At 37.1% G+C, this 14,698-nt stretch overlaps 1 protein-coding gene across 1 annotated transcript in view; it reads left to right on the top strand.

Annotated features, from left to right (window-relative positions):
- The window catches only part of MORC1 (MORC family CW-type zinc finger 1), a gene marked incomplete at both ends in the record, with an annotated part of 188,250 nt that overhangs the window by 75,177 nt on the left and 98,375 nt on the right, over nt 1-14,698 (top strand). The window contains 2 exons of the mRNA XM_081235628.1: nt 821-964; nt 3,177-3,331. Coding sequence (XP_081091754.1) covers nt 821-964; nt 3,177-3,331 — 299 coding nt within the window. The remainder of the gene's footprint in view (nt 1-820; nt 965-3,176; nt 3,332-14,698) is intronic.

Raw genomic sequence — 14,698 nt, 5'->3', positions numbered from 1 at the left:
TCCTCACGGAATCCCAAGTGGCTAGGCAGGTATTATTCCCATTTTTCAGACGAGACAGAAAGTTGAAGCGACTCATCCATAGTCACATGGTTGTTACAAAGACAAGCTTGTATTTGAAGTCACATCCATCTTTCTGGTTCTTACATCCAGGTGTTTTTCATAGCTCCAAGCAGCCTCCTGTTATTATGACTGTTTCTGTCGTGTCTGCTATGTCTCATTTTCTATTTTTACACTTTTAATACAAAAGCCACATAAAACATAGTATAGCAGACAGAGTCAGAAAAACAGGAGCTAATGTCTGTTGCCCTTGTAAACTTGCTTAATTAACTTTGGTTTACCTTTGAATTTGGAAAAAGAGAGAAAACTAAAGAATATCTTTTGGCACATTCCAATCTGTGTAGAATATTTGGAGGTTTGAGAACATGCTGAAAGTTAGAAATACCTAAATTTTAAAATGGTCAAATCATCATTTTTCAAAAAATGCTGTGATGTACATATTAGACCAGTTAACATTTCACAACTTGCACTTTCTAGTTCTTGTAAACTGTAAACTTTCTAGTTCTTGTACATTTAAATTGGCAAACTCATTTTTGAATCAAAGAGTGCTTGTGTTTGACTGGTATTGTTATTGCCTATCATGTTTATGCAAAATGCTTGGCCATACAGAGATACCGAGTGTGCTTACTAAGCCTTGCAAAATATCTGTATATTTTATGTATATAGTTCCTTTGATATTTATCATCTGAGTTTGTTTATTAACTGTTTGTAAACTGTATATTTTTATTAATATATTTTTTTAACTTTCTAAATGTAATGCTAGAGAATTTAAAAAAGCAAGGACACTCACCCTGTTCTTTGGTGTGAACGTAGAAAACCGAAGCCAAGCTGGGATGTTCATTTACAGTAATAACCGCTTGATCAAAATGCATGAGAAAGTGGGCCCACAGTTGAAACTGAAGTCCTTGTAAGTATGTTTTTGTTTTCAGAGGCACAGGCAGGATGAGGGAAGTTGCAGTAAGATTTTGTCTGTGGAGTTAAGTGATTAATCATAATGGGAGCAGGTGTCATATCCCCCATCCACCCTTCCCATCAGTGTGCAGGCATTCATCTGCCTAATTTATAATGTCAGTGGAGCTGTGTGCCTGCTCTAAGGAAAAAGCACACTTTTGGAAATTTTACCATTTCTTGTGCCATCTACTAAGGTTAAGTTTCTGATATTTCACCAATTAAAAAATAATATAAGCAGAGTAAAGAAATTTTAGAAAAGAAAAATCCATAGTCTTATACCACAGACCTGTTAACATTTTGTGCAGCCCCTGCATGTATGAGTTCCTGCCAGTTACCTGCATGAGCGTATATTCTTAACACTCTTCAGCCTGCTTCGATCCCAGAGTAATACATTCTGGTGCTTTCCCAGTGGTGGGTCTGAAACTCCACAAGCTGCTCTCATGAATTATGTAGAGTCCCGAAGAGAGACCATAGAAAAGCACAGAGTCAGACAGGATAACCGCTAGCAATAGGATGGCTCAGAGGGACAGTTTTTTATCTTGTTCCCTCACTCTCAAGGAATTAGTGATTCACTCATGTGTTCATTCAACAAGCACTTGTATTGCAGTATCTTGTGCCAGGTACTGTACTAAGCTCTGCAGACAAATTCTGAAAACCTACTACCTTTCGCTAAGGAACTTACAGTCCAGTGAGATGGACAAATGTATAAATACGTATTTATTATTGTGTGGGAAGAGCAAGAATGACCTTTTAAAACATAACTTAGTTTAGTCTCTTGCTTAAAATCCCAGTGCATGTAGAATAGAACTTGTTTTCATAGTCCGCCAGTGATCTGGCTGCTGCCTGGCTCTGGGACACACCCCACCCATCCCCAGCCTCTGCCTGCATTCCCCTCACACCAGCAGGCTCCCTGTTCCTTTGACATCCTAAGCTTGTTCCTGCCTTAGGGCCTTGACATTTGCTATTCCCTCTGCCTTGAACCTTCTGTCCTCAGATCTTCTTACTTCTGGTCCTAGCATGTCACTCAGGCACCAGCTCTGAAGTCTGCTCCACAGGAAGGTCTTCTTAGACTGTCTAATTAAAATCAGCCCCTGCCATCACCCCTCTCTACCTTTTCTCTCTTCACAGATTACAGCACCTGCTGTATTTTCCTTATACCACTTATTGCCATCTGAAATGCCCTTATCACCCTTAATGGCTGTCATCCTTTAATAGAAGAGAAACTTCATAAACAGGGACCTTGTCTTTCTTATTCATAATGTATTCCTAGTTCCTTGAATAGGGCCAGGTGCTGAGCGTGAATGAATTGATGAATGAACAAATATATGTTAGAGGCAAGTGTCAGGTGCACAAAGCCTCTTAGGAGGGGCAGTAAATGAAACTGGGGGAATTTAAGTTAGGTTTCCTGGAAGAAATGATGCCCAAATTCAGACTTACAGAATGACTGGCTGAAGGGAGGGCAGGGCGGAAGGGGAAAGTAATGAAAAACATGATAGGCAGTGGCCCCAAATTGGGAAGGTGTGACTTGTGTGCCAGGCTGTGGGCACTGGGGAGCCCCTGAAGAGCTAGACTTCTGGATGCCCTTTCCCTAAACAGGTTATAGCACTAAGCAGAATATCCCAGCTACACACATCATGAGCTGCTAAAAATGTGAAAAAAAAAATTGAGTTTATCCATCAGACTGTTACTTCTCAGATAATACAGCCCATGTATTCCCACTGAGTACCTGTGGACCTCTGCAATGATGAGGAGAAATCCAACCCGACAGGTGAAATGAGGGTGAAAAAAGTGACTGGCTCATATTGTTAAGAGGACCATGTCAGTTTATTGCTGTAAGGGATTGTTAGGGATGTTTATTGCTAAACGGCCTCCTCTTCCCACCCACCTTGACTCCCCATGTCAGGTTATAGGTTTGGAAAAGGAGTCATATTAAGTCAGTAATGATGTATTTAAGAGATTTTGTATTATGGGACCAAGCACAACCAGGATAACTGTAGACTTACATTAAAAAGTACAGTTATAAGATAACTTGTTAACTTTGACATGGTTTGGACCAAATGACTGAATTTGTTTTTTAAAAAATTGATTTTGAAAGATGAGGGTATATTAGCTTTTTCTGTTTCCTTAGCTCAATTTCGTATAATTTCTATATGTATTTATTCTTCCAGACTTGGTGCAGGTGTGGTTGGAATTGTTGATATACCCTTGGAGATCATGGAACCATCCCATAATAAGCAGGAATTTCTCAATGTCCAAGAGTATAAACATCTTCTAAAAGTTATGGGACGATACTTGGTCAAGTACTGTAAGGACACTGGAATCAGTGAGTATTCAGTAGTCATAGTAAGAGATACTTAATGGGAGATTAACTTGGTGATGTCTTTAAGCTGGAATGATTGTACTGATTCGGGTAACCAGTAACCCCAAACCCTGAAAGAGAGTGCCTGCATTAAAAAAACAAACATAAGGGAAATTAGTCTTAAAATCTTCCCCAGAATATTGCATGAGAAATAAAGCAGCAGATTAAAAATTCTAAGAGGAGGGCAATCAGAGAGCACTATGAAGTGGCAGCTGATCCTGCAGAGAGGGGGCAGAAGTTTGCTGGAAATAAGCTGAGAAACCCCCAAAGGACACTCCAGGACTCTACTGTGTAGGAGTGCAGAGTCCCACATGGACGTGAGTAGCACCTGCAGTATTGTTATATCATGCTGTAGAATAATCATTGTTGACCCTGGATAATTGTAGATATATTAAACCATGTTTTGTATATCTAATAAGTCTTGAATATGTTAACTCCAGAAAGATTTAGATGAAAAACATCACTAAAACACATGTGCTTGGAAACGTAAAAAGATAAACTTTAGTTATCTGGAAAATTTGACTTTTTCAGATCACCTCACTCTCCAGAGATACCTGAACAGTGGTGTGCTGTGCATTAATTAAATAAACTTCCTTTAAATTATGCAGACATAGGGCTTAATTTATGGAAAGAAATAGGCTACTGTGTATTTGTTCAGTGAATTGCATGAAGTATGTATAATTCATGCATATCAAAAATTATGTCTCTAACCTTGAGACAACTTAAAATCTTATTACTGTCCCACTTGAAGTTGTAATCTTAGAATATTTTCTTTTCTTTTGTACCCACTCTGCTTGGTTCTGAAATTTTCTCATACCAGTGAAACAGGAAAGAGTGCAGGAACTCAGGGGAAAAAATGTAAAGGGGGAATGACGTTGAGGGCACAGATTTCCTGCCCAGACTGGATTTTCCTGTCACAGTGTTAAACCTCCTCAGAGTGTGGTCTGTGGACTGGCAGCATCAGCATTACCTGACAGCTTGTTATAAATGCAGAATCTCAGGTCCCACCCAAGAACTACTGGATTAAAATCTGCACGTTAGCAAAATCTCCAGGGGATGTGTATGTACACTGAAGTTTAAGAAGCACTACTCTGAAGAGTACATCTTTTGCTTAGCATAGGCATACTTTTTCACATGTGTTTTTTTTTTCTCAGAGACATGTTTGAAGTTATACTAAATGTAGGAATGACTACATTATTTGGCTAGCTGTGCTTAAAACTGTAGAAGACATAGGAATATACAGGGTGAGGTGGTATAAATCAATGATTTACTTGCTGGTCTTTAAATGCTAGCATGATATGGTTCAAAAAGAAAACGCTGAGCATTTGAAAATTATGTCACTTCCCCCATCCTCATATTTTCTCTGGAAGCTCCTTTGTGTGGAGTGTGGGTAGCCTCCCAACTTTGTACTCTCAACTCCAGGGTGTGACTTGCGAGCCTTCCCCACTGTATGTAACTTCCTATTTCTATCTTATCTACCTAACTTTTTCAAAACCTTCTTAGTAGATGTAATAAGATTCAAGATTAGTAAGTTATATTTGTATTATAATTATTGATGGTTAATAACATGTTGATTTCCTAATTCCATAATTGTCTATGAATTGATTTAGGGCTAGAGGATACTCTCACAAAAGATGTTCCTCTAGAAGGAAAGCAGAGAGTGGAGAAAGGACAGTGAGCATGTGCATTTGCTCACGTATCTCACAATTTCATCCCCAGACATCATTATCAAACTGAATCAAGTGATCAGGGTCAGAATTGGTAGTCTCAGGAACTGTGCTGAGGAGATCGACCTTCAAGGTCTTTGCTTATTAATTCCCACAGGAGTAAGCAAAGTTATGTAATGCTTAACTAATACTCTGAAAGCTAGTATTACAGGACACGCAATTTTAATGAAAAGTATTTGGGTAGATTTTTTGCCTTATAAATAAAAGATGCAGTCTTTGTATTTGCTGCAAGTCTGATCAGTTTCTATGGAAAACTGGGCCCTTGTAAAAATCGAATCAGCAGAAAGGGGAATGGAGAGGTAATGACTTTTGTGTCATTTGTCAAATCTGCATTTACTTTTGGCACAGTTCATGCTAAGAATCTCAGAAGCGTTTTTCTTGACTCTGAGTCTGTCCTCACCTCACTGTCTGCTACTATGTTTTCTGAAACTTTATGCATCCTTTATGCATCCTTTCCAGTAAAATGGAAATATTAATCATCAGCTTTTTGGAATAGGGAGAGAAGGAGAAGAAGAAGATAGAGGGAAATATCAAATGAAATTTGAGTTGGAGCAGCAGCAATTACGTAGAAGTGTATTACTCAAATTTTCCAAAATGGATCAGAATATAGCTGACGTGCTACAATGAAATCTATGATGTAATAAGCACAGTCTTTCCTAGCAACACTCAATTCATAGGGCCTCAGGTTGGTAAGAAGGTTAAAAATCATTTAATTGAGTCACTACCTCCCACCCCATGCTTTAATTCCCCTCTACCTCACGCACCCCTGCCCTAGGCAAGTGGAAGCCATTTTAAGCCTGAACAAGGGTTTTCCATGAAAGAAAAATCACTACTTCTTGAGGCAGCCCATGAATCTATGCACAGTTGTGTTAGAAAGTACATTTTCATGTTAATGTCAAATCTGTTTCTCATATGTTCTTTTACTCATTCGTCTGTGCCAGGCATGGAGTGTTATAGGACCAACACATCAGATGTGGTCCACCCTTTCTGGGAATTTACAGTCTAGCAGGGCTAACGGAAGTTCGCAGTTAGAAATGGGATTGGTGCCCAACAGAGAAGAAGTGGGAGCCAGTCATCAGGAGCTCAGAGTTTAGAGGCCAGAGAAGGCCTCCCTGAGGAAGAGATACTTCCTGAAGGATGAGGAGGAGTTAGCAAGGGTAACTTCATTCTCCCCCCTTGGGGTCAGGAAGGATAGGTCTAAAGCCTTTTCAAATGACAGCCCTCTATTTGAAGTTTTCTGTCTCTCTTCAGTCTTATATTATCCTAACATTTCCAAGTTCTGTTGTTATTCTTTATTTGACAAGGCATTAAATATATTCACCATTTTCACATTATTTTTTGTGAAGTCTATTACCTGGAAACAAAAGTTTCAGATGAAACCTTGAATAAAATGGGATCACCATCTCTTTAAGTTGTAATTCTGTTGCTATAGCCTAATATATTCTGAGTAAGCACATTATTGACCCTCAGTATCTTTATTACCAATTAAAGTTCTTAATAAAATGCTAATGGGTGTTCTTGTTACACCATACTTCTTCTATATTTTTCCAGTAATTGTTTTTGGACCCTGGTGTAGAATCCTACATTTATTCCTATTAAATGTTATCACCTTATTAGGCTCATTTTTCTCATGTTGTCAGGACCGTTTTTGGAATCTAATGGTGACTTTTACCTAATGTGCTATTCTTCCTGATATGTTAGGTTTGGCCAGTATTTTCTCTCTGATTTTATTTAAATCCTGTTGCACAGGATACAGAAATCAAGCACTTGGCCCTCCACCGATGACCTCCAATGAGGTAGAAATGGGACACTGAGTGAGGACAATTAACCATATTAATTTCTCAGTTTGTGTAATTTTGAAAGTAAGGGATACTATTTGTTAGATGAATAATTCTTTTAAAAATAGATAACTCTCTATGCCTTAGCTTGGGCTGCTATAGCAAGATACCATAGACTGACCAGTTTATGAGCAACGTAAATTTATTTCTCATAGCTTTGGAGGCTGGAAGTCCAAGGTCAGGGTGCCAGCACAGTTGGGTTCTGGTGAGAGCCCTTCTTCCAGTTTGCAGGCTGCTGACATCTTGTTGTATCCTCCCATGGTGGAAAAAGAGTGAGTGAGCTTTCTGGCCTCTTCTTATAAGGGCACCAATCCCATTCATGATGGCTCCCCCTAATGACCTTGTTACTTCCCAAAGGCCTCACCTCCAAATACCATCGCCTTGGGAATTAGGCATCAACATAGGAATTTAGGAGGGACACAGATGTTCAGCCCATAACAGTCCCGTAGCCAGATGTAGCTAGCTGCTCACAATAAAATTTTGTTTCTCTTATTATATACTTAAGTCTCTCAGATCTCAGGAAGGCACTTCAAGAAAAGTGAAACACAACATTCTGCTAGGGATACACGTTGAGTGAGGAGGCCTGTGTAAGTATTGAAAGATGAGGCTATGAGACAAGTTTATTTGAAGGTGTAGGTTGAGAAGCAAGTCATTTTTTTAAATTCAGTTTTTGAAGTTACGGATTTTATGTATTCTATTGTATTTTTAAAATATTGTATTTTATCTTTTATTTAAAAACATTTTTATTATGGTGGTATGGGCTGAATTGTGCCTCCCCTGAATTCGTATGTTTTAGTCCTAACTCCCAGGAACCCCCAGAATGTGATTGTGTTTGGAGATAGGACCTTTAAAGAGGTGATAATTTTAAACGAGGCAGTTAGGCTGGGCCCTAATCCAATGTCATTAGTGTCCTTATACAAAGAGGAAATGTGGACACACGAAGAGACACCAGGGATGGGTGTGCACAGAGAAAAGAATATGTGAGGACACAGTGAGAAGGTGGAGAGAAGCCTCACAGGAAACCAACCTGCCAACACGTTGATCTTGGGCTTTCAGCCTCCAGAACTGTGAGGAAATAAATCTCTGTTGTTTAAGCCACCCAGTCTGTGGTGTTTTGTTATGGCAGCCTTAGTAAACTAATATATATGGGAAATTGCAAAATTAGACAGATTTAAGGAAAATGAAATCCGTAAACCCTTCCTCCAACCTCAGCAGTTATCAACTTCTGGGCAAACTGGTTTTATCCATGCTCCCACCTACTCCCCCACAACTGGGTTATGAAGGACATTCCATACACTTTATAATTACATCCGTGTATATATATATATATATATATATATATATATATATATATATATATATATATATATATATATATATATATATATATTTTTTTTTTAAACATGGAAGAACTTTTTAAATAAATGTCTTTATTTTTGGCTGCATTGGGTCTTCGTTGCTATGTGCGGTTCTTCTCTACTTGCAGCGAGCGGGGGCTACTCTTCGTTGTGGTATGTGGGCTTCTCATTGCGGTGGCTTCTCTTGTTGCGGAGTACAGGCTCTAGGTGTGTGGCACCACAAGCTCTACTTGTGGCACACGGGCTCAGTAGTTGTGGCTCACAGGCTCAGTAGTTGTGGCTCGCGAGCTCTAGAGCACAGGCTCAGTAGTTGTGGCGCACGGGCTTAGTTGCTCCATGGCATGTGGGATCTTCCTGGACCAGGGCTTGAACCCGTGTCCCCTGCATTGGCAGGCAGATTCTTAACCACTGTGCCACCAGGGAAGCCCCATATATATTTTAGCATGTATTCCTAAAAGAAAGAACTCTGTTTAAAAACATACCCACAGTACAAGTATCACACCTAAAAAATTATCAATACTTTCTTAGTATCGTAAAAATATCCAGCCTATCTTTTATATTTTGAATTATTTTCTGTTATAAATCATAGCGCCTCTACCCCATCCTCATATTTCTCTTTACTGCTCACTCTCTCTTTTTTTTTTTTGACAGGGGGAATTTATTTGTAGGAAAAACTGAGTTGGTTGTCTTATAGTTTTCATGGTTTAAATTTTGCTGACTGAATTACTGGATGTAGTTTAACAAATTCTTCCATTCTGTTTATTTCTCTGTAAATTGGTAGAATCTAGCAGCTTGACCAAATTCAGATGCATTTTTTTTGTTGTTGTTTCATCAAGATGCTTCAGAGGTGGTAGTGTGTTCTATCAGGAGCCATAAGTCATTTGATTGTCTCTCTTTTAATGATATTAACAGTTAATGATCAAAGCTCAGATCCCTTAAGAGTTCCAAAATCTTATATTCTAATTCTTTCATATTTTCTTTGATTATTAACTCTAATACTTCTGTAAAGAAAAACTTTTTTCATCTACTATTTGGTTACCCATGTTAGTTGGTAATTTACTATTTGACAGCAGAAACAATAGAACTCTATACGACTAAACAAATTACATTGGCTGAAAGCTTGATTTGAGAGGAATTAGAGATAAAATTAAAATATTAAAAAACATTATAGACATTTGCCTAACTGATTTATATGGCATAAATATGTACTCTGTTTAAAATTGTTACTTTGTGCCAGCTCCCAGCAAATAGCAGGATGGTTCAGGAGTTCAGTGGATTGATTTCTGTTTTTTAAAAATGATCACATTCTTAGATTTTATCCATTTACACTGCTTTCACCTGGTAATTGAAATTATCACCATTGACAGCACTTACACTTCCTTTTCTTTCTGACTGCACTTGTATTATTATCATGATAATGACATTTTTTACATCTATAATGAAGTTTCTTGCTAAAATATCTCAGAGGATCTCACCTATATTGCAAATAAAATATGAAAAAGCCAGCCCTTCTTCTTTTGTCTGGAACTAAATACACTTCGATTCTTACAGTTTGATTTTTCCCTGCCATACCAGAAGCAAGTCCTCAAAACTCTCTTCATTAGTCTGCATATGTGTACCTTAGAAGAAAGAGTAAGTTGTATCTAATGACTCTGATATTAAGACAGTGCAATCAGAATTAAACACAAGTGGTATTAACAACAGCGAGAAGAGTCTTTACACTTTTGAGACCATTAAGTCAGTTAGGGGGCTTTGTGTATGTCTGAGTAAGGTAAAGAGAGTCCTGGTAGAAAGAAAAATTATGCTAATCCAGGTATTGAGGAGACTTAGGTAACTAACTAGGCTATTGCCCATGATAACACAGAATGTTTTATGAATATATTTCTATTATTATGTCTAATTTTGATTTCCACATTTTAGAAAGAATAAGAAAAAATGAGTATATCTAAAGAAAGCTATGAACATGACGAAATAAAAGTATAACCTAAAAAGGGAAAGTAAAATTGCTCCTTTATAAGGAAAGAACCAGTAGAAACCTAACTCTCCTGAGGTTTGTTTTTGAAAGTTTGTCACCCTGAGGCCTCCATCCATCTTCCTTCTAGTGTCCAGTGTGCAGAACGATGTGGTTCTGAACTGGTAGACAGGAAGCCCTAGGGGACCTTAGAGGGTGGCTTGGAGTCCTTGAATCCCTGGCTACCAGTGATTGTCTAAGATGGCATTATGTCTTGTACATGTACATGCTACAGTTTTTCAAATACATATGGATGTAGTTGTGGGTAGTAAGATGTAAAATCACACAAAAGTATGATTAAATTCGTGATTTATTTATTTATTTTGTCATCATGTATTTTCTCAAGTCGGGAGCAGGAGGTGGTTCTAAAATCATTTTTGCAGCTTAAGGAGATCCTTGTGGGAAGCAGCTGATATGGAACGAGAGAAAATGATGTGACATTGTCAGGTGAAGTAATGACCTTACTATGAAGTTGGACCAACTCCGCAGATTCGTGGAGTCTGCAGAGTCTGCTGTGCTCACAGTAGAGTGGAGAAGGAAAGGTATTCAGGCTGCAGCTGCCACCTACTTCTGCCATTGACCGTACTGTACCATGAGACTGACCCAACCCCACTCTGCCACATCCACGAGCCAAGAGAAAGAATGGCGCTGGAAGCACCTTCAGCACCACTGAAGACATCTTGCCTTGTTTCATCTCACCTCAATTTAAATAGAGTTCTTTGGGAGGTGATCATATAGGCCCTCTCTCATCTCAAATGCACCACATATTCTCTAAGCCATCATGGCAGTTCTTCCTGATAAGTGGCCGCTGGCCTCAAGAGTGTACAGGCTTCACTACCAACTGATGGGAGTTGGCGTATCAGTTGAAACCAGTTTGCTATCCCTAACCCAGAGATGCCATCAAGACTATAAATGATAAATGATCACACCATGGATCAGCTTAACAAGGATCTCATGTCTAGCTTAGCTAAGAATGACACAGGTAATGACAAATAGGACAATATTCAACAGACGAGGATGTGTGATCAACAGTCCTCTGAGAATGGATGTGTAATTTCTATTTGAGATCTTTAAAAATAGAATATAATCATCTATTTAGGTGCAGAACTACCTGAAGGCAGGGACCTCATTTAAATACCTTCTCCATCTTAAGATTTTCCTGGTGCTTTGATTTCATAAGCTGTTTTAGGTTTCCTTATTTTGACTGAAAACATCAAAGCTTTGCTTTGGTAGTTTATTACTGAATTTTATTACTTCTCCACTTGGCTAACTGATTCCCTGAATGTCATTATACATTCTATGAATAGATACGAAACTGACATCTAGGAGGCTGTTAACATTTCTCCTCTTTTTAAGAGGCAAAATCTATGTGAACTGCTCTTTTAGTTGGTTTTTGACAATTTTTTTAGTAAGTTATTGCACTAGTTCCCACTATTTTTTCCTGGTTTTAAAAGGCTCCTGAAAAATTAATCAAATTAATTTAAATGTTAGGAATCTTCTGAATACAGTACTCCATACATAGCAATAAATTAAATTTTCACAGATTTTCTCAGATACTTATTCTAGAAATCAGGACTTTAATTCTGTGTGCATTAATCCCTGATTATTCCATTAATTTAACAAGCTTGTTGATTATTCAAATAAGAGTCTCAAGGTATGTATTCTATAATTTTGAATATTATAAATATTTCCTGTTTATAAATGTAAACTGAATTTTAAAATCAGAATACCTTGAGATTGTTAAAATAATATAATTGTGAAATTAATAAATTTTGGGTTACCTACATAACATTCTCCATTGGCTGGAAATATTTAAGATGTATTTTTAAAAGTCAAGTACTTTTTCATATTTTGGAATTTCAGTTTTTTTCTCTTAATAGACTTCTTGATGAAAGGGCAATTTAAAAACCTTCATTAATACACATTAACAAAAAATGGTTTATTAGAACCATATATTACAAATATCCATAATTGTATACCACTTCATATGTTAAGGCCAAGCCGGTTTAATAAATTTTATTATTAATTTTACTATTTCTTGCCAGACTAGAATAGACAAGAATTTTTTTCCAGGTTTATTGGGCTATAATTGACAAAAAAAAATCATGTATGTTTATAAAGTGAACAACATGATTCATGAAATATTTGTGAAATATTTACCACAGTCAAGTTAATTAAAACATCTGTCATGTCACACAGTTACCTTGTTGCATGTGTGGGGGATAAGAATGCTTAAGATCTACTCTCTTAGCAAATTTCAAGTATGCAATACGGTATTATTAACTATAGTCACCATGTTGTACATTAGATCCTCAGAACTTACTGAGTTTATAACTGAAAGCTTGTACCCTTTGACCAACGTCTCCCCATTACCTCTGGCCCACAGTTGCCAGCAACCACCATTCTACCTTCTGTTTTTATGAGTTCAACTTTATTATTATTATTTTTAGATTCCACATATAAGTCATATCATGTATTTTTCTGTCTGGCTTATTTCACTTAGCAGTAATGACCTCCACATTCATTCTTATAGCAAATGGCAGGATCTTCAAATTTTTTATGGCTAAATAATATTTTATTCTCTCTCTCTCTCGCATGTGCACACACACACACACCATTTTCTTCAACCATTCATCCATCGTTGGACACTTAGGTGGTTTCCATATTTCCATATCTTGCCTGTAGTGACTAATGTTGCAGTGAACATGGGAGTGCAAATATCTTCTCAAGATACCGATTCCATTTTCTTCAGATATATACCCAGAAGTGGGTTTCTGGATCATATAATAGTTATATTTTTAATTTATGAGGAAACGCCATACTGTTTTCCATAATTCTCATACCAATTTACATTCCCACCAACAGTGCACAAGGCTTCCCTTTTCTCCACATTCCCAGCATTTGTTTTATCTTCTCTTTTTGATAATAGCCATCCTAACAGGTATGAAGTGATATCTTATTGTGGTTTTGATTTGCACTTCCCTGATTATTTGTGATGTTGAGCACCTTTTCATGTACCTGTTGGCCATTTGTATGTCTTTTTTGGAAAACTGTCTATTCAGGTCTTTTGCCCATTTTTCAGTAGGAGTTTTATTGTTGTTATTCAGTTGTGTGAGTTCTTTGTACATTTTAGATATTAACCCCTTATCATATAAATTACTTGCAGATATTTTCTCCCCTTCTGTATGTTACCTTTTCATTTTTTTGATTGTTTCATTTGCTATATAGAGACTTTGCAGTTTGATATAGTCCCACCTTTAATTTTTTTTTTTTTGCTTGTGTCATGTCAAAAAAAAAAAATCATCACCCAGACCAATGTCAAGGAGCCTTTTGTATGTTTTCTTCTAGGAACTTTATGGTTTCCCATCTTACAATTAAGCCTTTAATTCATTTTGGGTTAATATTTATGAGTGGCATAAAATAGTTTCATTCTTTTGTGAGTATATCCAGTTTTCCCACCATTTATTGAAAAGAATGTTCTTTATGTGTGTTCTTGGCACCCTTGTCAAAGATTAGTTGGCTATATATGTGTAGGTTTATTTCTAGCCTTTCTGTTCTATTCCACTGGTCAATGTGTCTGTTTTTATGCCAGTCCCATACTGTTTTGATTACTATAGCTTTGTTATAATTTGAAATTAGAAAGTGTGGTGCCTCCAACTTTGTTCTTCTTTCTCAAGATAGCTTTGACTATTCAAGGTCTTTTGTGGCTCCACACAAGTTTCAGTATTGTTTTTTTGTACTTCTATGAAAAATGTCATAGTAATTTTCATAGGGATTGCATTGAATCTATAGATTGCTTTGAGTAGTATAGACATATTCTTTCAACCAAATATTCTCTCAGTCAAAGAACACAGGATATCTTTCCATTTATTTATGTCTTCAGGGTTTTTCGTCAGTCAGTAGATTTCAGTGTATAGGTCTTTCATCTCCGTGGTTAAATTTAATCCTAAGTATTTTATTGTTTTTGATACTATTGTAAATGAAATTGCTTTCTTAATTTCTCTGTCAGATAGTTCATTGTTAGTGACAGAGACGCAACTGATTTTTGTACACTGATTCTGTATCTTGCAACTTTACTGAATTCCTTGTTTAGTTTTTTGGTGGAGTCTCTAGGTTTTGCATATATACTATCATGTCATCTGCAAACAGAGAAAATTTTAACTTCTTCCTTTCTGATTTGGTTGCCTTTTATTTCTTTTTTCATGACTAATTGCTCTGGTTAGGACTTCCAGTACTATGTTGAATAGAAGTGGCAAAATTGGACATCCTTGTCTTATTCCTGATCTTGAAGAAAAACTTTAACTTTTCACTGTTGAGTATGATGTTGGCTGTGGGCTTGTTGTCTATGGCCTTTATTATGTTGAGGTACATAGTTTCTGTAATTCATTTATTGAGAG

Source organism: Mesoplodon bidens (assembly GCF_964165515.1).
Source record: "Mesoplodon bidens genome assembly, chromosome: 5".
NCBI lineage: Eukaryota > Metazoa > Chordata > Mammalia > Artiodactyla > Ziphiidae > Mesoplodon > Mesoplodon bidens.
This window is presented reverse-complemented; position numbering and strand designations above follow the sequence as displayed.